The 26,593-nt window shown below is 44.0% G+C and overlaps 1 protein-coding gene across 1 annotated transcript in view; it reads left to right on the top strand.

The window, feature by feature from the left end:
- FAT3 (FAT atypical cadherin 3) overlaps positions 1 to 26,593 on the top strand; it is a 347,829-nt gene that overhangs the window by 99,293 nt on the left and 221,943 nt on the right. The window contains exon 3 of the mRNA XM_010578241.1: positions 22,492 to 22,806. Within this exon, the coding sequence (XP_010576543.1) occupies positions 22,492 to 22,806 (315 nt within the window). The remainder of the gene's footprint in view (positions 1 to 22,491; positions 22,807 to 26,593) is intronic.

Below are 26,593 nucleotides of genomic sequence, written 5' to 3'. Positions count from 1 at the left end.
TGGATTAAGGAGTTTTCATTTGTAATCACACCTCCAGCACATCCCTTCAGGTCCCTTGAACAGGTTCTCTGAGTGATTTTCTTAATTTCTTCTGTCTCCTTGTCACTGAGGGTACTAGTCAGGTCACTAGTAACTCTTCTCTTCATCACATCATCTCAAATAACATCTTCCCAATATACCCAACATGTTCAACTCTTCCCATTTGGACTTTGGAGTATTGTGTTCTCCTGGTTTACAGCTTATTTTTCCAGCTCCCTTAATCATTCCCTACTGCCTAATTCCCATCATGATACTTGTTGGCATTTTAAATTTTCACCTTTTCTAAAAGTCTTTCAAGAAGTTTTTCTTACTTTTATGTGCTCTCCCTCTGGCTCTCTTAACTCCAGCTGTCACTTCTAAAATAGTGACTCGAAAGATCCTTTCACTGTGCGCGTGGTCCACGTCTTGGTGCCTCACAGCCTGGCCCCAGGTATTGCATTTCCTATTATAAGAGGTGGGCAAGGTACATAGGTGTTTTTCCTAAGTGGTCCAGCAATTTGATAAGGCAAGCTCTGTGTGATTCAGCAGACACATCAGGCTGTATGTATAAAATTGTGCAGAAGGCACGAGTGTGATCTTTGTTGCCCAAGGCACAATGCACATGAAAGGGGGGGACAGAGGGAAAAGATCAGTCTGATTTACCACTAGGCAGTTGAGCTACAGTGTGCTGTAGTGATGGTTCTGTCTGAAACATCAGTTTAATAACACAATAAAAGGTATTTTTGTTCTAGTGTCTGTGGGTGATAAGGAGATAGTTTCTCTCAAGTTAATAAATTTTAATTAAAACTACATACAGTGATGTAAAAATGGCGTTTTATTCGTAATCATTGTCAGCTCTAAGTCAAGGAGAGAAATTTAGCCAGCTAAGATGGGATGGAATTTTTCTTTTGAGTCTCCAAATTCATTACAGAAAAATTGAACTGAGACCTTTGGCAGAGTCTGATATGATGCAATAAGGAATTGCTGTAAAATTAAGAAAAGTCCAACTTCCATTCAGCATCCTCCAGATAGGAGATGCTTTTTATTGGCTGTTTCCTTTGGGAATGTGCTCATTACAGTAACCATCAAAATAGGAATCCTTCATCTGGAGGCACTGCTTATGTTTGCTATCTGGCTGTTTTGGGAATGAGATCTTTAATTAGTTCAGGATATAAAATACTACACAGAATTTCCCTCCAACTCTTCCTTTGTTGCTGGGGTCAGTAAGTGCAGCTTTGTTGTAATTGTGGTTGTAATGCTGTTGTCCTTGTCTAATCATAGCACACTTTTTTCCACTATAAAGACATATTTTTGCATTCTGTAAATAGCATAAGAAATTGTATCCTGAGTGGATAATAAATATATCAAGTGTGAACAGTGATTTGGTTGACACATATTTGATATCATGACCAGTGGAGAAGTTTTATAGCCACCCTTACAGGAGACTTTTAAAACCAGAGGGTGACATCTGGATTTTTTCAGAGGGCATGAGAGATTTAGCATTGGTGTGAATGGCGTTATGATTTCATGCAACATTTGCTTAGAGGTTATTGCTGTAGTCTTAATGGAAATTCAGGAAAATAGACTTCTCAGGACTGGTATGTGTTATTCCTCTGTCAGTGTAGTAAGTGCAGATGGCAGCAAGTCAAAGTCATTGCTTCTTATAGTCAGACAGAACTTAAACTAGAAGGGATAGGAAGATAAAATAAGAATATACCGTACCTTGTTTAACCTAGGTGCTATATAAATCTAGTTCAGATTTTAAAACAGAAGATGTGAAAGGATGCCGTTGCTCTTTGAGAAATTCTGGAAAGCCTTTTCCCAAACTGCTGACACACAGAGACCTCAGAGGACTAGCGAAGGAGGATGTGGTAGGAGAGCACAGCTTTTCCCCTTGGCTAAAGAGTAGTGACCAGTGGTGTTTTGCGATGGAAATTGTCTTTCTTTGCTCTTACATGTGAGACCTGTGATGGACAAACCTTGTTCTTCCCGCTCTTGACTTGCTCTCTTGAGCTCCTCCTTTGATCCCTTGTGACCTTCTTCAGTCGTTGTTGTTCGTGCCACCTCACTTAACCCCATTTTCTTTCTTGGCATCATTTCAACTTTCAGATCTGCCTTTGTGTCCCTGGACTGGGAAAAACCCACAATTCTCCAAGCATATCTGCGGCTGCCAGGCGCCCCTTCTCCTTTTCTCTCCTACCCAAGCTCCTTATTCCTGCTCTGTATTCTGGCTGCCTTCATCTTCCCGCTGCCAACTCTCTCTTTTCTTGTTGAGTTTCTGCCCTCTCTACTCCACTGAGATTGCAGTTGACTAAACCCACAAATTATCACCTCCTGGCCAAATCCCAAAGCGTCATGCCTGTCCTTGGCCTTGACTTGTTTTCGTATTCACTGCAGTTGACCCCTCTATCCCCTTCAATTCACTCTTTTCTCTGTAGCTCTTGGCAGCTATGATTGCTTCGAAGAATGGCTGGTGCCTCTTATCTCCAAAGTGTGTTGTTCAGCAACTGCCTTGGCAGCTGCGTCTTCTCCGTATCCCCCTCCTATTAGTATTTAGCAAGGCTGCAGCCTCAGTTACTTTTCTTCTTTCTTTCTGGTCCTGATCACTGAGAAATTTCATATGTTTTATTGCATCAGCTTCTCCTTCCGTGCTGACGGCTCAGAAATAATACCCTTTAATATAGAAAGTTCTATTCCGGTTGGAGTGAAAATTGGTATCTATTCCCAGACACCCCCTGCTAGTTCCTTTGCAACTTGCTGCAGTCAGCTTATGTATTATCCCTTCCTGAAATTCCTATTTTCTTCTCCATCATAGGGGGAAAAAAAACCCCAAAGCCAACTCTTTTTCTTTGACTGAGCATAGATAGGTCATTAAAGGTTACTGTAGGATTTTCCTTCTTCAGCACTTCCAAAATGCCTTCGTGTATCTCCACCCTTAGTGTTGGGTTGACCTAGTGATCTCTGGAGTCAATGTAGAATACTTTTGTCCTTTTGCTCAGTTTCTGATTACCTCTTTCATACAAAATGCTGCTTAAAAATCAGTAACAGAGCAAGGAGGCAAAGCTGTATTCCAGAGGGTTCATTCAGGTTAAACACAGCCTCTGCTTCTACACTCTTGTATTACAGCAAAACCAAAAAAGACACATTCAAAGCAAGATAGGCAACAAGGTTGTGTAAGATAATGGGAAGAGGGAAGGCAAGAATAAACAAAGCACTAATGAGATTATATATTGAAATGAGGAACTTGGAGAAACGCTGTTACACACATGTATGGTAGGCTTATTTGTAGGGTTAAACCATGTACATGAAATGTTGCTGATGTAAAAAATAGTGTTAAAGATGGCAGAACCGAGTCCATGAACTGTGGCTCTGCTCTGTTTTCAGGAGCCCACAGGGCTCAGAATGAGACATCATCTGAAGTTCTCCTTCAATACTTGATTTCGCTAAAGGTTCCCCTCCATGGTGTTACTTACAGATTTCCAGCAATGCTCAGAATGTAATCATTTTAGTGCTGCGGTAACAACGCATATTGTAGAGATTGTTGGATAATAATGACAGTAAAAAGTAATTCCAGCGATGTATTCAGTTTATGAATGGCTGTAATGTAGTAGCTTAATATTGCTGCTCTGCTGGAAATCATGTAAATGCCTGATTATCTATACCTATTAAAAACCCCCCAATTATTTATAGCGGAAGTAAAAATAAAGCATCTGTTTTTCACTGGGGAAAACACACCCTGCATTGTGCTATTATAGGCCATGCATGTATTGAGATTTCTGCAGTCTCCAGTCCTTTAATCATCTAAGTTAATAGCTTGTGCCGTTAGCCTGTGTGAGCTCGAGGGAGGCTTCCCCTCTGCGGTGCAGTGCTGTGCAGTGAGGCATGTTTACCCACTTTTGTAAAACTTGATCCATTTTTGCCTGTTGAGCAACTGAACATGTGTTGTAGCAAATTTGCACAGTTGATCAGTTAAACTGAAGACGCACTGGTTAATAATGTGGGAATTTTATGCGGTTCTTACATTCAGTCAGGATGTCAGTGCCAAAGTTAGTAATGTGCATGTGTGCGTGTTTGTTTTGCCTTTTTTAGGCTTGTTTTGTCTGGCTGTTGTAAGAATTAGCAGATGTTTCATTTGATTCATGAGCTGGATGTCACCTCCTGGAACTGGTGTTTTAATTAGGTGGCACCAGATGCTTGTTTGGTAGCAAGCGAGTTGAGGCGCGCTCATGCCGGGAATGCCAATGTCGTTGCAGTGCCATTGCCGCTTCCCCTCTCGTTTTGTCCTCGGAGCGATGCTTTCTGCAACAAACATCCTCATTCTCAACTTCTGCTTTACTTTTTGGTTGTGCCTTCAAGTCCCTAGCAAGGCCCGTTCCATCAGACCTTGCTTTGCATGCCCCAGTGCGTTGCTTAAAAATTACTGACCAGCTGGAGTAACGCTGTCGTGTCTTCTTCCCAGGATCTTCTCTGGCGGCATGCAGGATCAGAAACCTTGACAGCACAGTTCGTCTTGGAATTGTGAACTGAGATTAAGGCAAAGTCTGTGCTGCCGTTCAGTGGCATGGTCACAGTGCCAGTTAACAGAGATCCTTTCAACTAACTTGTTCCCGTGCCAACAGCTATCTGGGCGTAAGCCTTGGAGAGTCAGCTTGGGCACGCAGGCAGTGGGTGACATGGCCTTGAGGTGGGATTCTTTGTGGCCATCAGATGTCCAGGCACGGGGAGAGAGCAGGAGTAATTCCAGCATAGTGTTCAGCTTATAAATGGCTGTAATACAGAGTTTAATATTCTGCTCAGCCAGGAGCCACGTAGATACCTGGTTGTCAGTGTTGCTGTGTGTGTAAGTGGCACCCATACAGAGTAAAATACTCCTTGGTTCCGTTTTGGAGACTCTACTGCAAAACAGGGAGAAGAGCTGGTTTGCCTGCCACCTTTCAGAAAGTAAGATAGAGCAGCCCGTCTTTCTCCTGGCTGCCTCTCGACATTATTCAAAGTACTCCAACCTCCTTGGCTACCTTTTTCCGCTTTGCGCTGACCCCTGGGAGTGTTTGGGGAGATGCCTGGCGCTCGCTCATGCAGCGGGGTGGCTGTGCTGCCGCAGGGCACCCTCCACCACACAGTTCACGTAGCCTTCTCCAGACCTTACTGGCACGACTATCAGTCTATCAGTACCAAGCCTTAATCTTAAATTAAAGCTGTCTGAGCTATGTCAGCACCATTCACAGTCACACCTCTGGAGTACGAAATAGGAGTGCGCTCCGTTCAGACGTTTTGGCCATGGAGCTTTCCAGCCTAGTTCCTGGTATGATGGTTTTGAATGACAAATTTTCCTCTTGGATGTTCGCCTTCAGCATCCCAGCAAATTTGTGTTTTACTTGGTATCACTGGTGCGAACATTTAGTCGTTTAGAATAAGCATGGAGTGATTCATCTATTTATTTTGAGAGGTTGAATGCCTGACCACAATATGTTTTCTTAAATTTTACCATTTAATAGTAGCCTGGGGTGCTGTATTAATTTTACTTTACTGCTCCAAGAGGCTAAGATATTGCTGTTTGGTGCTCTCCTGCTTTAGTTTAGCATTACTCTGTGAGATGAAAATAACTGCTTGGTAGCTCGAGCTTTACTCTTTCCCTTCTGTTGTATTTCTGACTCTGATGCTGGGCTTTCCCCTCTGTTAAATAGCTGCAGAAGCACCTGGCTGCTGGGAGTTTTACTAATGTTTGTCAAGAGCTCCTGAAGTGATGTTGTATAAGGTCTAACTATTTTCTAAACAATGCCATCCTTCAAAAATTCCTGTACACTTAGTCTCGGGGGAGGGAGTTTGATTGCAAACCACCACATTTAAAATTATTCAATTTGAAAGCGAAAAGCAATTGACTGCTGAAAGCTGCCTTACATGTTTTCTTCCCACCAGCTCTGTCACCTTGTACCCTCCCAGGGTCAAAACAAATCTAATTCCATCTTGTAGCAGAAAAAGCAAATAAACCCAAAGATATTATTATTTGTTATTGGGGGTTTGGTCCTCACCATGGTATGTTTAGAAGGTAAACTCAAGTTTAATGGAACAGACTTAGGTGTTCAGGAATCAAGTTTTGAATTGCACTTTCCCAAGTAAGCTTTCCTGAAGGAGCCAGTATTTATCAAGCGTGCTGTCAGAGTTTTAGTGCTCAGCGTTGGACAAGTGGACACGTTACATCTCAATTAAGAATGGAAGATAAATGGGTGGCAGTAAATGGAGGTCATGGGTTAGAGGCATTTAATGGAAGAAATGGAAATGAAAATTGGAAAACAATCTAAGGGATCTTGAGAAGATAAGAGCAAAGAAAACTCAATTAGAGGGAGCTATGCTTCCTCCTGCTCTTGGATCAGGGATAATTTCCTGGTTTTTGTTTTGTTGGGTTTATTGCTACCACAGTTGGCAAAGTTACATTATAAATAAATAATTAAATTCAATTTTATGATTTCCTCATACTGATGCATTTCAAACAGTGAAAATATATTCTCCATTTCAAAATTGTGTATAAATAGACAAATAAACTTTCTATCTTAAGTGCAGCCTATCGATTAGCCCTAGGCAAAGCTAACACTGGTATTACTGAGTGTTTAAGAACTTAAAGCATAAAATACAAGGACATTTTTGAAAGCTAAAATATTCACAAATGCAAATTCGAATGCTAAGTGTTTATGAAAGCTTTGAACTGCATACAATGATGGATTTGTAAGGCAATCCATGCAGAGAAAGCATACTATGCTTTTATGGTCTGGCCATTTACAGAAATGAAAATAAATCACTTTTCCTTTTTCCCTCTTTCATTTAGAATATATATATCTGCAAGCGTATGTGCACGTGTTTTTATACATATCATATCTGTCTGTACATTTATACAACAGTTCACCGAGATGAATAAGTGTGATAAAGTAATAGAAGTCACTGTGATGCATAATGAACACATAAGGGTTGTGTCCACAGCAAAGCCCTTATTTTCTGTGTCTTATTTCATTAGGGCTCGTGCTTGTGGTTTCCCTCAAGGGATCAGACAGCGTATATTGGTACTGCAACATCTCATTATTTACTTTATCAAGACATTGACTTTCCCCACCTCTTTAGGGAGCTTAGTCCACCTCATCATAAAACACTCTAAAATTGAGCTGCTGCAGTTTATGTGCATGTACATATATACCAGCTGGGGAATGCAATACTTACTGCTAGTGAGTACATCTGAGCCTTGCCCTGAATAAGCAAGGGAGCATCTGGGTGGATGCCGATGTCTCGGCACCCCTTGGGTGCCAGGCTGCCCACTTTGCTTCCCAGCATCTTGTGTAGAGCCCCAACATCTCCTGGAAAAGCGGGTAGGGAAACCTGGCAGAAAGTACTGTGACTTTGGAGGACTCTGGTGGGATAAAGGCTGAGTTTTATGTCTTACATGAAAGGCTATACTTTGGAGAGCAGCAGCCAGAGCACATTTATTTGCTTCACTCTGTTCAGAGCCAAAAGGAAGCACCCACTGAGTCACTGGCAGAATTCCCAATGATCACGGTAGGGTTGTCTGCATTAAGGCTTTTATTGTACTGCTCTGATTTGCAGTCCCTTGTGTATCTCAGCTTCCCGCTCCCTTCTGTTTTCTTGTCTGAAGAAAAGTATCCTACCTGTGGAAGATTTCTGAAGATAAGTGTCAGACTAATGCTTTCCCAAGATTAAAAGAATGGTACTTTCCACCAATATACTCCAGCATATTCCCATATACTTTTTGAACCTTGGAATTATTATCACACAGAGTATGGAGAGTGAAACAAAAGCATAATTATGGTCTGCATGTGCAGGGTCTGTGCTAGGTTTGCCGTTATAACCCCAGCTCTATTTCCTCTATGCAAGGTAGAAAATTAAATTCTGACTATCTTAATGATCATGTGAAGAGTTACCGTGAGGTTGCTCAAGGGGTTTTGGAAAAAATCCAACAAGGAAATGAATTCTAGTTATTTCACTTTTTGCAGTCGCAGATACGGCTGTAGGTGAGATGCCTCCCATGCAAAACTTGTAGCTGTTTCTAAGACCTTCCTATTAGAAAGATGCTTAGAAGCATCTGGGACTGCTCTTGGCAATTTCTGTGGTCGTTTTTGCCATGCTAGGAGAGAGTCAGCTTAGTTGTGAGCGATCTTCGAACACTGATGACTGGTTTTGGTGAAAGATGTATCCTGTTGAGGTAGATGTTGGGAAATGAGAAAAGGAGGTTCAAAGAAAGTTTGTGGGAGCAGCCTACTGTCTTCCACACAAAATAAGACCATTAAACCCCCCCCAAACTTTTAAGGAAGGTAAGAGTATTTGAATTACATTCAAGGCAGGATTTTGGGGCCAGTCAAGTTGTGCAAAAAGTGACTTAGAAGCTGATGATTTCGAAGTAGGCAGCTCCTTAGCCTGCCCATTTGGGTTTCAAAAGAAAGACTAAACTCCACGGTTACTTCAATAGGGCTACAGTTAAATTCAGCATATAGTCAAAGACTGGACTGTCCTGCCCTGCCCTTTTTTGCTAATTCTCCAGGTCTGCAAGTTCAGGTGTCAGTTAATGGAAGAGCCAGACCCAGTTCATCAGTGGCCTTCTAGCTTGCCAGCTCAGATGAGGGCATCAGGTGCATGCTGTGTGGTTTGTCGTATGAATTGGTAGATACCAGTTTCTCAGCCACCAGTTACCAGCCATCCACAGATGGTTGTGGCCCTCCTTGGTTAATACTGGAATGACAGCGTGGGTGAAAACATGATGCCATGAACCTGCAGAGGTTCAGCATCTATGCAAAGGGTGTCTCACGGGGACTGCTTTGTGAAGGGTAATTCCCCATTAGTGAAGGAGATCTGGGGTGCAAGACCCATTCCTGTGCTTAGGAGTGCGACCAGAGCTGCTCTTGTGTCTGTTCAATAAGGGAAACTGAACTCCTGTCCTTTCTGAAGCAAACGGCAAGAGATGCTCCTAATGTTTTCAATGTTGACAGGCGATCTGAACTAAATTTTGGCCTCCAGGCAACCGTCTTGCATTTTTTTCTGCTGCAGCCACCAAAACTTCTGCCCGGAGCAGAAGCAGCAGCTTGACGTGGTTTTACACCCTCTGGACGTGAAGGACGGAAGAGGGGGTCTCTTCCTCAGCCTCTCTAGAGAAGAGAGGAGAGAGTACACCTAAAGGCATACTTAAGAAAAATGGAAATGTTTTGCTTCTGGGCTGTTTAAAGCAGTAGTCCTGATTCAAAACAAGTCACCTATTTTTTCATATGCTGACTGTTGTGTACCCTGGCCCCTGTATGCAAAGCCAGCATGGTACAGAAGAAAAACTTTCATTTTTTGGACCTGGGGAGAGTCCCGCAAATGGGTCTAGATACAACTTCAGGTTTCAGTGCATCCAGTCTGCGTTTCACAGTGAAACACAAAGCATGTTACCTTGTAAAACAGCAATGTACTGCTACAGCATCGTGGACAATACTGATGAAGTATATACTTCCTGGAGAGTCCTTATCTGCTGGAAAATTCACTCAAAGAAACACAAGGGCAATTGATTGTTCTCCCAAAGCCACGAGGTTGGCTGCCTGAGAGCCTCTTGTAATCTGAGAGTTTCTTCTCGAGCACAGAGTGGGACCAGGTTGTTCACTGCTTGCCACCCCCGTGTTACATTCTTCCCGGTGCTCAGCCTGGACAGAAACAGTGGACATTGCTCCAGGCTCACCAGTGGTCCCAGCCAACAGATGTACTTCTTCTAATGCCTTGTGCATGTCTCTAGAACAGGCTCTGGGGTTTTTTGCATGCCCTCATATGTGACTGTGAGAAAATACCAGGAGCTGGTTTTCCATCAGGTGTATTTTCTCCCCTCCGTGGGGATGGCAATGCAGAGGCTGTTGAGACAACAAAACAGTGACCGTGGGAGTGGAGCTGGGCAGGCTGGGAGTGCTGTGGCAGCCCAGCACCATCCAGTGAACCTCCTCTCTCCAAGCTCCTCGGAGAAAACAGCTGGACAGTGTTCACAAATGTGTAGTGCTGGAAGCCAGAAGAAACCAGATCATTTGGGTTTGTCCCTTTTATCTCTTTGTCTATTATATATCACTTTTATACCTCTTTACTGAGTGATCTTTCTCTAACTAAAGCGTAGCATACATTTGCCACGAAGTGTTTCTCCCCCAACAGTTTGTAGCCCTCATTTGCAGATGTCTAGAGATAGGAGGAAATTATTCTGGGAATTAATCACCCACTTTAGAAAAATAAATAATAAAAAAGGGTATCAAGCTGATTGCTAATTTTATTTTTCCTGGCTGCAGTTTCCAATCATTAGATGTTGCTCCACCTTATTCTGTTAGATTAAAGAACCCTTTACTACTTCCCAATAATATTTCCCCATGAACTTTACATGGATTTTCTAATCAGGTTGGTTCTCCATCTTCTTTTTAATAAGTTTAACAGATTGAAATCCTAAACTCTCTTACTGTAAATCATTGTCTCTACTCCTTATACTGTTGTGGAAGTCTTTTTTTGTAAACTTCTCCAATTTTTTGACATCCTTTGTAAAACAGACTCCAGAGTCATGCATGGTACCTCTGAGCAGAGGAAACGGCTGTGCCATGCAGTGGGGTTAAATGGTGCTCTAGTGCTGGCTCTGTTTATTACACTCCCCTCTTCCCTGCGGTGCTCATGTTCAAGTGCAGTGTGGCTATTAAACCCCTTTCAGAAGTACTGTTTCTCTCCTTTTTGACTGCTCCTCGGGGTTTATGTTTGGATAGAGAGAAAGATAAAGGCAGATTTCAGGGTCAATGTTACTGTTTTCATAGGGTTGCCCATTTGCTGTGGGCTGAAAGAAACAGCAACAAAGGGGGCGGGGGGGGAGATTACTATTTTCAGTATAATATACAAAAATACTCTATTTCCAGTATAAAATATATAACTAAAAGGTGAAAGATGTTTATTGGGTGGAGTATTCCCAATAGTCCTTTGTCTGTTCTGGCCAACCATCCCAGGCCAACATTCCTCAGTGCTGAGATCCATCCGAAGAGCCAGTGCCCGTTTATGTTGTACTTGAGCCTCCCCCAGCAACCAGGCTCCTCTGCAGAGCTGCCTCTACTTCCCTCCACCTTCCTCACCACCGGCACAAATCAGCTGAAGCAGGTCAGCACACATTTTGTGGAAGGGTTCCCAAAACAATCTCATACTGTAGGCAGTACAAAAGGTACAGAGTTCCATGTAAAGGAAGAGGACCCTGCACAGAAGTCCCTTGCCAGGACTTTTATCGGAATCCTTTTGAGCATTCTTTGCCTTTTTTCTCCATCTCTTCCTGCTTCAGCTTTGCTCCGCTTCTGATCTCGTTTCTAAAATAACCAGGAGCAAACCCTTCTTTTTAAAATAGATTTCCAGTCCTCCTGGCAGAGGACACATGGGTCAGACTTTGATCTCTTTATTAATCTACTAAAGAGGATGTACAGAAAATCTGGGTTACTCTGGGCATTAGCCAGACCCTTTGAGAAAAAATGCCTCCGTACAAACAGGTTATTATCAAGGTTTAACAGCCTTCACTGTTGGTGCTAGCAATGTGAGGATTTCTGCTGGTATCATCCCCACATTCGGTTTGGTTGGGAAGGCTACAGAGGTGGGCACAAGGCGCACAAGAGTTTTGTAATCCTGATGGTGCTCTGAAAACAAGTCAGAACTCGTCATTTGCTGTAGCGACAAACAGATACAGAGGGATAAATGCATACAGAGAGGTTATATATTGAAGAGAATTCACAGTTTGTAATTCATGTGCGGCTGGAAACCCAGTAGCCACAAGTCCTTTAAAAAAAGTAAAAAAAAATCCACAACGCATAGTCAATAGAGTGAAATTATACCATCAGCTGTAGTTCTTCTGAGTTATATTATGCATGTGTTCCTACAGCCGATTTTCCAGCAAGCCTTTATAAAAGCTTGAGGTATCTGAATTTTGCACACCACCTGCCACAGTCTCAAAAACGCACTTTTTGTTAGTTTTTCTTGGTCCTTTAGCTGAAAAGTTGAGCCTGCGCATGTCCAGCGAAGAGCACAAAGTTCATCCCATAAACAGGCATCGTATTTTGCTGTGCCTGTGAGACTGAAGAGGAAGGTGGATCTACCTGGGTTAAAGGAATGCCAGCAGAAGCCCACGTTCATAAAAGTTGAACAATACGGCTCAAGCCACGCGGGCTCGCAGCACAGCCCATTTGTGAGAGCAGTGTCACGGTTTGTCCCGTCATTCTCAAGCGCTTGCAGTGAGTAGGAAATGGTATGTGGCAGCAGTTTAGTCATCGCTGGGGCTTCATGGCCCCTCTCAGCCTGGTTTTACTGCAGGGTTTTATTGCATTGTTTGGCAGTGATGGAGTGTGTTAAGCTTTGACAGAGATTATTCGTAAATGAGAGGGTTTCTTTATAGTATTTGTGCTTTTGAAGGCAGTTTGGTTCTTCCAGAGTTGTCCATTGTGTATTTGTTGTTTATCTAAGATTATTTTTATTCTTTTTTTTTTCACCCAGGCAAAATATATTAAAGCAAGATGAATATGGATATTTCTTTAAATAACTAGAGGGATGTGATGGAAGATACAGAAACCATAATAAAGCCTAGTCAGGTGAAAATGTTGGCACATCTTATTTCATTTAATTCATAAATGGAAGAAGATAGAGAATTTATTTGACTAAGCCTCTGGTTCAGTGTCTTGATGATATGTTTGGAAAATTGCTCTGTAATGGATGTGTAAGTGACCTTGAAGATGTCGTATTTAAGTGATAGCTCATTTTGATGTGAAGGTGTAAGCCTTCCTCCCACACCCCAAATAAAGCAAGCAAAGGAAACCAGCAGCATTGAATTTAAGCCATTAGAAGGTAAAGAAGGAAGAATCTTGCCTCAGAACTCAAAATATAAGTGACCTGGAAGGTCAAGCACCCGATCTGAGATGTACCTCTATTTCAGTGCCATTAAGATGCTGCTTTACCCGTAGCTTTGGTGTCTGCTTTGGGACACCTGAAGAGCCTGCGATCAGACCCCTGAGAAAACCCAGTCCCTATGGTGGGTGGCACTGCTAATTCTGCATGCAACATTACCTTTTGAATCACGTAATTCATATATATATATATGAATATATATATGCACACACTCTATATTTATTGGTATTCATATATACATTATATATTATATATAAATATTCATACATTCATAAATACTAATATATTTATATATATTAATATCGGCAAATATGCAAACATACATATATATATTCATATTATTTTGATTTAAGGGAGCACTGGCCAGATGTAAACTTGATTATCACCTTTAGTTAGTTGAACTCCCCCTCTACCTGTAGTAAATGACGTTACGTTTGTGTTTCGCAGCCTGAGGCAGGCCTGGCCAGGGTCCATGCTCAAGCAGGACAACATCCCCAGGCTGGTGTGAAGCTCATGCCTGCGTAAGCTGTGCTGATGGGGCTGTACCCGATTTAATGACCTCTGCCAGACCTGCAATTGTACTGTGCATCCAAGTCACACAAGCATCCCCGACTTTGGCTAGGCTGCTTGGCTGGCCCAAGACCTCAGAGGTCAGAGTAAGTTTCCATACGTACCTGATCTGGATTTCAGACCAGCTGGCCATCCTTCACCTAAACCATTGTGTGGTGGTGGTTTTTTCCATGAGCAGAAGGAGTTTACAGCCCCTCTGTACACCCAACACTGTGTGCACAACAGCAGCGGCGGTCCATCCTTTGAAAAGAGCCCACACTTGAAATTGCCCCTGAAACACGTGGTGGCACGTCGTGTCCAGTAAGAGTTGTAAACCTGTACATTATCTACCTACTTATCTATTACATTTATTAACATGTTGAATGTCCTTGTCGTGATCCTGGCTGGTTGTGATATTCATGGTATTGTGTGTAATAACACAGTAAAAGGTATATTTGCAGGCTAATCCAGTGTCAGTGGAAATAGCATTGCTGAGGATTAGCTTTCTAATGCTCTTTTACTGCTTTGGGAACTCAGACATAATATTCACTGCAGAAACTGCATTTTGAGGTAACAGTAAATTTGTACATTCAAAGCATAAGTAAAAAAGAGAAAATTAAAAGTTAAGCCCTAGACAGGAATGTTACCTGACTTGCATTGTTTGACAAGCATGGTTTATTATATATTTAAACCAAAAAAAAAAGAATATTAGGATGCTCTAGGTATGTATAGCCTCACAAAGTTAATATTGCTTTTGGATTCTTTCCTGGGCATGATCTAGTCTCTATTTAAGTCAATGGGGATATTTGCATTCACTTCAATAGGAACTGGATTTGCGTTTTAATATGCATTAAAGCCTAGAATGTTTGTGCAATAAAATAAAACCGGGAGGCCACCCTTTGCACAATGGGGGGCCTTAAATGAAGGGGCTGAAATAGTGGTTAATCACCAGAGTAAGGAGCCTGATTTTCAAGGCTGCCAGCTGCGAGCGGTGGGGGGGATGAGCGATAGGTCTCCTTCATGCTCCGGTTGAGTTTGTGGCTGATGTGATACCGCTGTCCATATTCAGAACTGGCACTGGTGATTCATGGCTCAAGAGGACTTAAAAAAGGGGTGAATATAATTTATGGTTTATTCTGATTCCCACTGGCTTCAGTGGCCCCAGTGCTCTGAATCTGTCTGGCATCGGTGCTCAGGTTCACGTCTTCGTTATGCTAAAGCTGTTTAATCCTGTGGTTTATATTTACAGTTTATCCTTAATGGAAGTAACTAAATAAATATCTGCCAAAAGAGGTATGGACTCTGCTTTTATACACACCACAGCCATTCTATGTCAAGAACCTAAATAAAAAAATATATGGGTTAGGTGTAATGTTAGCTTTCTTGAATTCATAAATTTTCTTCCTTGATTGGGTGTGAAATTCCTGTCTACAAATCATGCCATTTTGGTTGATTTTATGTTCATTGCTTCGATGAATAATGGGCTTGCAGTATTTTTAAACTTTTCCTGCCTACGATAGCTCTCTGCTAAGTGTCCTTCAAAAATCACATCTTTGCTAAATGCAAGCAATCCGGATTAGCTCTGACATTTGCATTCACGTTCACAAACTTTTCCATCCCCCCCGGTGCAACGATGTGTGGGGGCAGGATGTGGCTGGAGCTTGGGGGCAGGAGCGGGGGTAGGCGGATGGAAAGCTTTCATCTCAGTGGGGACAGATGAGGTGTCTGTAAACTCTTCCCCTCTGTATTTTAGACCGGCAAGTTTTGAAAAAAAAAAAAAAAAATCATTATTCAACTGTTTTCTTCTAAAGGTGCGTTTATTTATTATTTTTTTCCTAGCAAGGCAATGCAAGCAAGGACCTTTGGCTGACAGCTCAGTGACAAGCAAGGTGTTGTGTTTACTGCCACGACTGGCGCAGTCTTTGATGAGGGTCATGAATAATTAGTAGCATTTCAGAATCACTGATTTTTCTTTTCTTCCTTTGAATTTGAGGGATGAAACAGAACCCTGAGTTCTTCTCTGTCAGTAGGCATTCCTGACTCTGCCTCATTCCTGTCGTTTTAATGTGGGGACAAACCAGCTTCTGCTTTGTAGCTGTTTTGCACTGAGCCCCTTTGTTTTGAAGCTGGAGGAGGGAGAGGCAGACTTAGGGCTCTGGAAATGCATTTTTGTAGCACTTTGTATGGCAGAAGCTGACGTGGCCCTTGCACATATTGAGGGTGAGTTTGCAGGTGCCCTGGGGACTGGAGTCAGGAAGGTGCATCCATCACTCTTAGTCCTTCAGTCATCTTAAAGATTAAATATTTTTATAGCTACTTTAACCACTGTACCTAGCATTTGTACTAGCAAGGAGCTGGCTTTGGGTGGGAAGGAGCATGCCACAGGCTGACAGCTGGGATCACTGGGGGTGTGCTGCCGTAGCGTCACCTCCATCCCGCGCTGCAGCTTGTGCTGAGGACAGGCTCTGCCTTTGCTGCCTCCCACTCCTCCTGCCCTCCTCTATGGCCACTCCTGGGTCAGGCTTTGGGAATAAGTGGGCTGTTCACTTTATCTGGCCTTTCCTAATTTCCCAGTCTGAGATGCAGATTTGTGCAATTACCTCATATTCCTGAAAATAGGTGAGAAGAACAAGCAACATCTTGTCATTGAGGCTCTTCTCAACTGAATGACTGAGAAGAGCTGATGGTACTAAGCAGAATGTCCCACTGCAAAACCCCTGCAGTATTTTGAAAAAGAGAAAATTAAGGGATTTTCTGTAACACTTAACATGTGATAGAAATTTTTGGAAGAGTAGCGGATACTTCCAAGTCAGTCCTCTTTCTCTCTGTGCAGGAACCTCCCCGCATCTTGTTCATCATTTACTGAAACTAAGAGTATTGACTACTTACACTGGCAACTTTTATAACACAGGCTACCGAGTCACTCAGCAAAATCACATGCTACACTGTTTTTTGCATCTAGGCCAATAACTTGGGTAGGAGAATAGGTTATACTGTCTCGTCCTAGTACCAAGATGCCAAATGATGGGAGATTCTGGCCCGTCCCTGGCAAGCAGTTGCTCCTGCCAGATATCCTCCATGTTGAGTATTTGCACTCTCCTTTTTCTGCCATTGACTCTCAGCCATCAGACCTTGATTTGCTTTTCTCAGCTAGATTAAAGAGCCTCATTACTCTCCTCTGTCTTTTCCTCGCCCAGCTTCTTACAGACCACCAAGTTGTCTTTTAATCTTGCCTTGAAAAAAACTAACCAGAATTGAACTCCTTTCAGTGTTTGCTCTATTGAGAGTATTCATGAAGGATGATCTGACTTTTAGGAGGAACGTATGTGCAAAGCAGATATCCATGGCGATGGGCACCTATGTAAACACCCGGGCTGACAGCTCCAGTAAACACTCTGTTGCAGAGCTGTGGCAGGTCCATTCATCACGCGACCTATACACAAAGTACTGTCAAACACGTAAGGTAAACAAACAGGGGGCAAAAAAGAGGTGAGGAAAGAAATAATGCTTTTCTCTAATCTCTTTTTGTTTTAAGAGCCTCTTGGGTTTCTCGTGACTATAGTAAATGCATAACTTTGAGATAATTTTTGAGTGGACCGTGTCATTTGAAGGGGTCTGCTGAAAGATGTGCAGCAAATTGGTGGGAGAGGCAGGAAGCAAATCCAGTTTGTCCATTCTTTGTCCACTTTAATATCCACTAGCTTCTCACTCCTATGGTTTTTTTTTGCCTTCACCCTTCATAATGCAGCATCTCACTGTGTGCCACTTGCAGGAGCCATACAGAAAAAAATTATCCCATTATTTTCCCGGGGAAAGAAGGAAAACAAGCCTTTAAGAGAAACAAGCACACAACCTTTGCATTGCTGGCACATTGCCAAGCCCAAGGGCTGCACTTAATTTACATATAAATGTGCCCAGGATTTTAATCAGAGATTAATGCACTCTGTTGTTATTTTTCACTTATAGTGTCTGTAATGCACGTGGTGCTTGGCGAATCGCATAGGGCAAATGTAGTTGGAGGAATGCAGTGGCAAGCATATCGGTGGCTCTGCTTTTTTGGATTGATGGCTGGCTTTATTTCGAAGGCTGCCCTGGGCCTGAGGAAATGCTGGCTTCAGTCCTTCAGGGATACTGCAAAATCTGGCTGAGGGCGACATAAAGAGCTGGCTTACAGACTGCTCGGTTGGATTTCAGCTGCCTCATGTAGAAATGCAGTAGTGCCTCCGTGGTGTAGCGTCTCAGTGGATGGGAACATCTGGTTTTCTGTCTTGTTCCGAAATACATCTGCAAAATCTTGGAACTTTTTCTTTTTTAATCGCTTTGAGATTTTCAGGATCTCTGCTGGTGTTTCTTCTTACTTCTTGATTTGTTTAGCTCAGGCATCATTACCTTGTTCATGTTTCTTTTCTAATTAGCAGGCAGCTGGGAATAGTGTACCACAAAAGTTGTCAAAGAAAAGCCTCTCCTCCCCTCTTCTCTGCTGGCCCTGAAAACAAAGCTTTGTCTTTCTTTAGTTTCTGTTAAATTCTATAAGCTTTGAAGTAAGTGAGGTCTTTTCTGAATCTGTTGTGCTCTTATCCAGGGATATTCTTGGCCTTTCCCATACTTTCAGTCAGCTAAAGTGAGTGAGAGCCTACCTATGGACTGCCCCAGGAAATATTTTGCAACTCCTGATGCCAGCTCTATCAGCCTTTTTGCTTTCCTGCCATAGTGATGAAGAAGCAGCGCTGATAGTCAAGTGTCATCATAAGTCTTCAGAGTTAACACCTCATATGAAGATGACATTTGACATCCATCTGGAAGGTGTCACCCATACCTACGTAGAGATTGATTAAATATTTGGGCAGCATGTGTATTCTTGTGGGTACTAACTTTAGACCCATATTTGGATAGACACCAAGGAGGCACTTTGTGCAGGAAATTCAAAAGCTTGGTAGAAAGCTTTCCCAGGGCGACGGGAGGGTTTCCACGTGGAAAACCTGAAAGTGAACAAAGACCTTCTTCTTATTTATCAAGCTGCTGTGTGGTGGTGACAGGTGAAATGACAAGACATATTGAGCAAAAGGAATTAATTTATATCTGGGACCTTTTAATAAATCAAAAGTAAAAAGAAGAACCAGTGTAGCAGACCCGTTGGCAGTTGCTAACACTTGTTCAATGATCCTTTCCCTCTGAAATACAGAAATGGAAAGTAACTGTTGCCAGGAGTAATAAAATGAAAGAATGACTCAGAAGATAGATTTATTATCAGCTCAGTATTGGTGAAATTCAGCTTCATAAACAGAGGTTAATCTGCTAAAACCTTCTGTGCTCTCACTGGGGGAAAACCCTACTTATTTCAAATTTTGTTTAAAGAACCAAAATAATTCTTCTTGTCTTCTGAATAAATCTACATCTCTAGGGCTGCTAATGTTCATCATTTTTTGCCTCATCCTTGCCCACGTGGATTTTATTTTATTTATTTATTTCCACAGGTTGTCATTTATTATGGGCTCTTCTCATCCCTGCAATGTAATTTCTCTTCTGGACTTCTAGGCATTCTCATCACAGTTCACTACATATTTCACCCATGTTTCTACAGAAAGTCATTATGTAGCACAAGCTGCTGCTGACAAGAATATTTAGAATACACTCTGCCTTTGTCCTCCAGTGCTATGTTTCTCACCTTTGTTGGGTGAATAATATATCTGAGCGAGAAGGACATGGATCTGATGTTACTAGAAAAAGACCTAAGCCCATAGATGGCTGGAATTAGTACTGCTCCTTTCCCCTTCCTCACTATATGGTTGATCAAATTGTAGGAAAATACTTGTCAGTTAAAACTAGCATTAAAAAGCATAATAAAAAGGTCTCAAACTTGAAAAAATTACTTAGAAAATTTTTAAAAAAGGATGTATCCTGTAAGCAAGTACATCAGGCATCTCTGTAAGTGTGTGGTGAGTTCTGTGCTGCCTCCTGCCCAGAGCAGAGGTGGACGGGGGATGTCGGGAGCCAGGACCTGACTCCCTGGGACAGGCAGCATCCCTTCTCGCTCGGTGGGCTTCTCTGTCTTATGCTTGGGGTGGTGGTCGCTTAGGACAGAAGTTACATCATTTGCCTCTTGCTGCTACCCCTCATAAAAGCAATTTAGTAAGTTTGCCAGTAAACTTCAGTATAGGATGTGTTCTGCTGTGAAATCTCTAGGGAGGTTGACACCAAGGCCGTTCATGGTGTTAGACATCAGAAGCTCTATCATGCCATCAAATCCATCCCTTCTGCGGATGTCTCAGGAGCACAGGGCCATCATTTTCATGGCTGCTCTTCAAGAAATGGAATAGACTTACCAGTTAACTTTTAAACCAAAGGTCTTGTCTGAATCCAGTGTCATAAAGGGATTAATTGCTGGTATAATTTAAAAAGCCAGATTTGATGCATAACTTGTAAGACTGAGGCTGAGGAATAATGCAGATGAATTACTTCTGAACTTCACATACTTCATTAAGAGGGATTGCTGGTAGGACTGGTGAGGAGGATCCCTTCTTGGCAGCCCGTGCTCTGCAGAGTGGCTGAGCCAGAGCCTGCACCTTCCTTAGCAGTGCCCAAAGCCTGCCAGAAACACCTCTCTGCCTATTCCAGTGTCTTCAAAGCTTTTCTAAGACTTCAGGCTGTCATAGGAACCTTCAGTGCAGTCTGATACTTAAAAAAAGCCCCAAAAGCCAAAAAGACATGCACATCCATTATTGGTGCTGGTCTTAGAACACCTCTTTCCTCAGTGATTAACTGATAATGTTGTCCTAAGTAGCATTAAGCACATCTGACACTAAATTTAGGTTTCTCTTGTTCTTTCTTCCCCTGCAACTTCTCCACCAGTTTCCATCTACTAATGACATGACTTGATGGTCTGCTGTTTTGGGGCGTTGTGTGGCAGGGTTTTGGTAGCGGGGGAGAGGCCGCAGGGCCGGCCGCTGCTCAAAGCTGGCGGCAGCTTCCGCGGGTGGGAGCCGGCCCCGGCGCTGGCCCAGGCCGAGCCCGTCCGTGAGGGCGGTCGTGCCTCTGGGAGAGCAGAGTGAAGAGGGGAACCTGCAGGGAGTAGGGGATTGGGATGGGAGAGGAACCCCTCTGCGGGTACCGAGGTCAGGGAGGAAGGAGGGGAGGAGGAGCGGGGGAGGAGGGGCTGCCCCCCCAGCCCGTGGGGAGACCAGGCGGCAGGCTGTGTCCCCCCAGCCCAGGGAGGGCAGCCCCCGGGGGAGCAGAGGCCCACCTGCAGCCCGGGGAGAGAGGAGCCCACGCCGGAGCAGGGGGTGGAGGCCCCCCAGCATGGCCGGGACTCCAGGGGGAAGCCCGCGCTGGAGCAGGCTGTGCCTGAAGGACTGCAGCCCGAGGGAAGGACCCACGCTGGAGAAGTCCGTGAAGGACTGTCTCCCGTGGGAGGGACCCCACGGTGGAGAAGGGGACGAGTGAGGAGTCCTCCCCCTGAGGAGGAAGGAGCAGCAGAGACAACGTGTGAGGAACCGACCCCAACCCCCATTCCCCGTCCCCCTGCACCTCTGGAGGGGAGGAGGGAGAGAGAACCGGGAGTGGAGCTGAGGCGGGAAGGAAGGAGGGGTGGGGGGAAGGTGTTCTCAGGTTTGGTTTTAATTCCTAATAGCCTTGTTTTGTTTTGATTTGTAGTAAATTAAATTGATTTTGTTTCTTCCCCAAGTTGAGCCTGTCTTTTGCCCGTGACCATAAGTGGTGAGTGATCCCTCCCTGTCCTTGTCTCAACCCACGAGCCTGCCTTTATATTTTTTCCTCATCCCATCAGGCCACCTGGGGGAGGAGTGAGCGAGCGGCTTTGTGGTGCTTTGTTACTGGCTGGGCTTAAGCCACAACATCTGCAAACTGTCCTTTTTAGTATATCTCAAGCTTGAGATCCACTATATTATTGTGTAACCCAAGATTTAACAATGCTCTATTAGGAGAGGAAAATGTTCTTGGTATATGCATCACAGAAGTGGTGGGAAAGTGCATTTGCTTATTTTGATGCTGGTGCGGTTGTGTGTGTGGTATTGGTGTATTTGTTCCTCTGTGCTTTTGTGTTCAGTGCTCAAATCAGTGAAGGTTTGGATTACACAAATGCGAGCAGGTCTTCCAGTGCTCGGAGGTGTTTCTGTTTTACGGGCCCTATATATGTTTTTACGTGTTGTCCTCATAGTTCTGGTGTTCATTTCAGGAGCAGGATAGATTTCTAAATCACTTAAGGCAGAAATGAGGTTGATGGAAGTCCTTCATGGCAGGGACCATGCGGGAGTGGGGGTGGTACTTCAATGCAGTGGTGGGTGCCATGCCTCTCTGCAGCTCTTTTATATGGAAACACACTTTCTGGTTTCTTAGGACCAAGTAGGAAAACAGCTGATGTTAAACCAGTAGGTAGAGTGGCCAAACCCTTCCTTTCTCCGTGATAAAAGAGGATATACAGGTTGTCTAAGAGCTTCTACTATGTGAGCTTTTGATTGCTTGTTATCCAGAATTTTGGCATAGTGCTGTAAGTGATCTCATTATTAAATTTACCATCTATTTTCTGAACTTGAATGGATTTATTTTAAACTGCCCCCTAGGTTTTCTTCTTTAGCAAGGGCACTGGCAGGAGTTTGAAAAGAGAAGCCGCTTTGTGCAATTGTCAATGGTGATATCCCTGTCTACCAAGGTTTATACAAGTTCACATCACCAGCAGAAAATGATGGTGTCTCTTCTGTTTCTCTGCCAGCTGCAGTCCCAGCAAAAAATTGGCTATGACATTAGGACACTTAAAAAAATCCATCTTTTTTACGTCCCACACGAATTTCTTGGGACAAAGGATTGAGGTGTTGAGCAGGGTTCAGGGAACAATGCCCGAGTGCAAGTTCCTGTTTTCATTTTATGCACAACTTTAATTTTTCTAAGGGTGGAGCATTTGTTATATGCTGAACACAGTTCTGTAGTACAGCCAAATGAATAGATGTGATATTTCATTGCTTCTATTCCTGAGATCCTCTGCTTGCTGTTTTTGTGCAGGAGTTATCTACACAGCAGATATTCTCGACCGGGAGACGACCAAATCCTACTGGTTGACAGTGTATGCGACTGATCATGGTGTCGTCCCACTCTACACTACGATTGAAGTCTACATTGAAGTGGAGGATGTAAATGACAATGCCCCCCTCACCTCTGAACCTATCTATTACCCAGCTGTCATGGAAAACTCCCCGAAGGATGTATCTGTCATTCAGATCCAAGCCCAGGACCCTGACTCCAGCACTAGTGAAAAACTGACTTACCGGATTACAAGTGGAAATCCCCAGAACTTCTTTGTAATCAATCCCAAAACAGGTAACGAAATCCTGCTGCCTTACAGTGGTGGGAATACGCAATTTAAATATTTATCAGCTTTCTCCCCTTCAGGATCTGCTGGTGTTGCATTGCTTTCCAAACCTCTGTTTTCTGGTTGGTTATGTGTCTAAAGTAACTTGTATGTGTCTAAAGCATCCTCTTTTGCATCGGTACATGAACGCGCTGGCAGATGACGTGCTGCAGATGTGCTGCTGCAGCAATTGCTCTTCTGTAGGTCACCAGATAGCTTCTGGCTGTTGCCTCTTCCCTGTGCCTATAGGGATGAGACTTTGCTACACTGAGTCTGCAGAGCAATGCTAGGAACCAGATTCAAGCTGTTGCAATTTATAGAGCGGCATCTTGTCCTTTGTAAGCCGACGTGTCACCGCTGAAGTGAGTGTCATGACAATTGTCCAGCACATGCAGTTAGGCTCCACAGTACAGTAGCTGGATGTAATTCTACAGCTTGTTTTATACAAAAAGACAGTTTAGATAATCTAAAAGTCCCTCTGGCCTTTAAAAAAAAAAAAAAAAAGTCGATGTGTTTGCATTGATTTGTAACAGCTGGGGATGTAGCCTGTGGGTACAGTGTCGCAGATATGGTTTTAAGTTAAAGTGCTGCTGTTATCTGGCCTGGCCCCACTGCGGCGGAGCATTGCGCCTGTGGAGACCGGCTCTGCACATCTCTATGCCCTCAGTGTCTTTGATGAACCAGGCATCCCCGGTGCCTGGTTGATGAAGAAATTGCCCCAGGAGACATATCCTGAGGTTGTGGATGCTCTGCTGGGTGTCTGCCTGTGCTTGGCCTCAGGTGGTCCTTGCTCCAGCATGTACCTGGCCATCCCTTGCTCTTTATTTGGCTGGTGGCACCCTCCAGCATGGTCCGGAGCTAGAGAGTTGAGGGGCTCTTTTGCAGCAATAGGCTACTTTGATAAAGTAGTTCAGAGGATTCACACAGCTCATGCTGGTTGTAATGCTTGTTTTGTTCTGGGCTTTTGATTTTTTTAAAAAAAAAAGTTTATTTATGTCTGCTGCAAATTTGTAAACAGCTAGAAAACCAGAAGGAATAGACCTGAAAGGGACATCTTTAATTTGGTCTAGGAAAATGACATTCACTAAATAGGTTTTCAACATTTGGCTGGGCAATCCTATTGCAATATGTAGCATAAGAAGAGGTCAGGATCTTTTCAGGCATAAGCCCAGGTGAAGAATCATGAAGCATGTATAATCACTGTGTTCAATCTGCCGAGCCCTAAGGCACACATCTCACTTATTTTTAACACTTGAAATGGTCGAAGATGGCTCTTCCATCTGCATCCCTTCTCCCCCTCCCCACCCCTTAAATCCCATCTGGGCAAAGTAGCAGAGTTAGGACTCCGCAGTGTTTAATGCTTGTGCTTCCCTCCCGTCGGGTCCTCCCGCAGAGCAAGCTGCTTGGCACGGCTCCGCTTGTCCACACGGCTTATCCGCACGGGTGAGGCCGTGCTGAGGACCGGAGCCGGGCGCTCTGCAGTTCCGCAGCACCCTAGCCTGGTAGCACACCATGTGGAGCGGCTCTTCCTCCTGCGGGAGCTGTGGGCAGGGATACTTTTCCCTTACAAGGAGATCTTCCTTCTCACAGCTAACACTGGAGATGGTTCGTCTTCATTTTGCGCTGAGGAAATTGCTGTCTGAGAAATTCAAGGCTTCAGGATGAGTAACGTTGCTGCTTGGGCAACCGCCGAAGGTCCCCCGTTGTGTTCGGTTAGCATCCTGGCTGTTGGCTGGCTGGGGATTTGTCATGGAGGGGATAAACCGTCCCCTTCTATCCACCTCAATGCCAAGCGCAGAGCAGTGAGAGCCGGGCAAGGCATCCTCTTTTAATTTGTTTTTGCCTTTGAAAATGATGGGGCTGATAGAGTGTGTGTGCACAGAGGTGCCTTGTCGCGAAAGGGAAGTTTGTCATTTTGAACACAAGGACTTTGTTCTCTGTTGGAAAGAAAGTATCAATGTGTGGTGAGCTCTGCTGCCTGGCCTCAACATCAGGAGGCTTTCTCCCAACGGGATGCTGATGTCTGAGGAATAAAAGCACAATGGATTTTCCTAGAGAGTGCCCCTGGAGGTCTCTGACCAGGCTTCTTTCAGCCATCTCCCTGCAGTGCACTGGTTTCTCTAAACCAGCGTTTTACACTCTGGTTCTTTTATACAGGTGACTTCTGTACATGCAGAAGAGGTTTGTAGAATGCTGGCCCTGTGTGCTTGCTGGGATTCAGCACAGCATTCACTCACGTAGCAGTTTGCACAGCAACCCTAAATGTGGCAGCGTGCTGTATAATCAAGATGAAAAGGTTTAGTGTGAACCCAAATATGCAGCGATTGCCACATACGTGAGTTGAGTGAGCGTGTTCTGGCCGTTGGGGGAGAGCAGTCATTTGTGAGAAAGAGGATCTTTTATTTTCTGTGTCACTTTGAAAGTTTAAACAGTGCCAACAAACTGACATCTCGTTCCTGTGACTAACCAGATGCTAAGAGGCAACACGAAGGCAGCATCCCACATTTTTTACATCCTTTCACGGGAGGTGGCAGGAATTGTCCTCAACTGGAGATGGGGAGTCAGCTGGAGCGTGCGGATGCTCTTAGGGTACTAAGAAGTTTCTCCAGTCCGCAACTGATTGGGCTTTGCTAAAGTGCTCAGGGTTAAACCTCTCACTAGGTTTCCAGCCAGAAATGAGTATCCCTAAGCCCAGATTATTTAGAGGCTCAGGAAAACAGGTAAGAGAGAGGGGTTTGTCTTTCTCCACTGCAGAGGAGCATGGATCATGGTTCACAGATCACTTCCTTAGATCACCTGGCTATATTGCAGCAAGATATCTCCCACTATTGCTGGAGAATAAGGCATTACTAACCTTGGCCTCCTGTGCCCTCTTATTTTTAGGACTTGGTGCTTTGTACCAACAAAGTTGGGTTTATTACAAAGTGCAGAGAGTGCACAGGGCATGTCATAGCTTATGGTGTGTGTCTGGTGCGTGGGTGGGTGGTGTTTCAGACGTTTTTGCCTTGACTCCAGAAAATGCGGTTATCTGCAGCCTGGGTGAGGTGGGTAACCCCATCTTCTTTTTGGATGGTCCTTGCCATCACAAAGAGGAATGCCCTGGGTGTTGCTGCACCCTGCTCATGGCATGTTCCCCTCCGCCTTTGCACAGCCTCATGCTCCTCAGTGGTCGTTGGAGCTCAGCAATGTCTGTGTTTGCCTTCCTCTGGAGCTCGCTTTCAGACGCTTTATAGCTCATGCAGGTCATGCAGATTTCTGGAGGCACATGTACTGCTGCATATGTTGCCGTCTGATCAAGGCACCAAGCGGGGACATAGGGAGTCCAGGTTTTATTCCCGGTTCACATACAGGACAAGAACTGCAGCCAAATCTTACAATCTTAATTTATTATCTGGATAGTGGAAGGAATGATACTCCTTGTATGCTGTGACTGTAGGTAGAAGAAACATTTTAGTAGACAACCTGTCACTTCCTACATTTTTATAGACTGGCACAGCTCTGGGTGGCTATTTTAGGTACTGTCAAACTGCAAATACATCACATGGATTTGGGTCTGTTTGAAGGCAGTCTTCAGACCTTTCAGGATTATCACCTGCAATTTGCTCTATAGATTTCAGAGAGAGGAAGAGTTGCTCCTGCAGGAGTCAAGGGCTGCTAAAAAGCTGCTGAGAGCAAGATTTTGGCACTGAAGTCACCCTGGGCAACCCATGCTCTCGCCAGGGGCTGGCTCTGCTGCGGCAGCGCAAGTGCCCATGG

This window comes from Haliaeetus leucocephalus, unplaced genomic scaffold (genome assembly GCF_000737465.1).
Source record: "Haliaeetus leucocephalus isolate CR32 unplaced genomic scaffold, Haliaeetus_leucocephalus-4.0 Scaffold616, whole genome shotgun sequence".
Taxonomy (NCBI): Eukaryota; Metazoa; Chordata; class Aves; order Accipitriformes; family Accipitridae; genus Haliaeetus; species Haliaeetus leucocephalus.
Note: the sequence above shows the minus strand (reverse complement) of the source record. Positions and strands in the feature narration are given on the sequence as shown.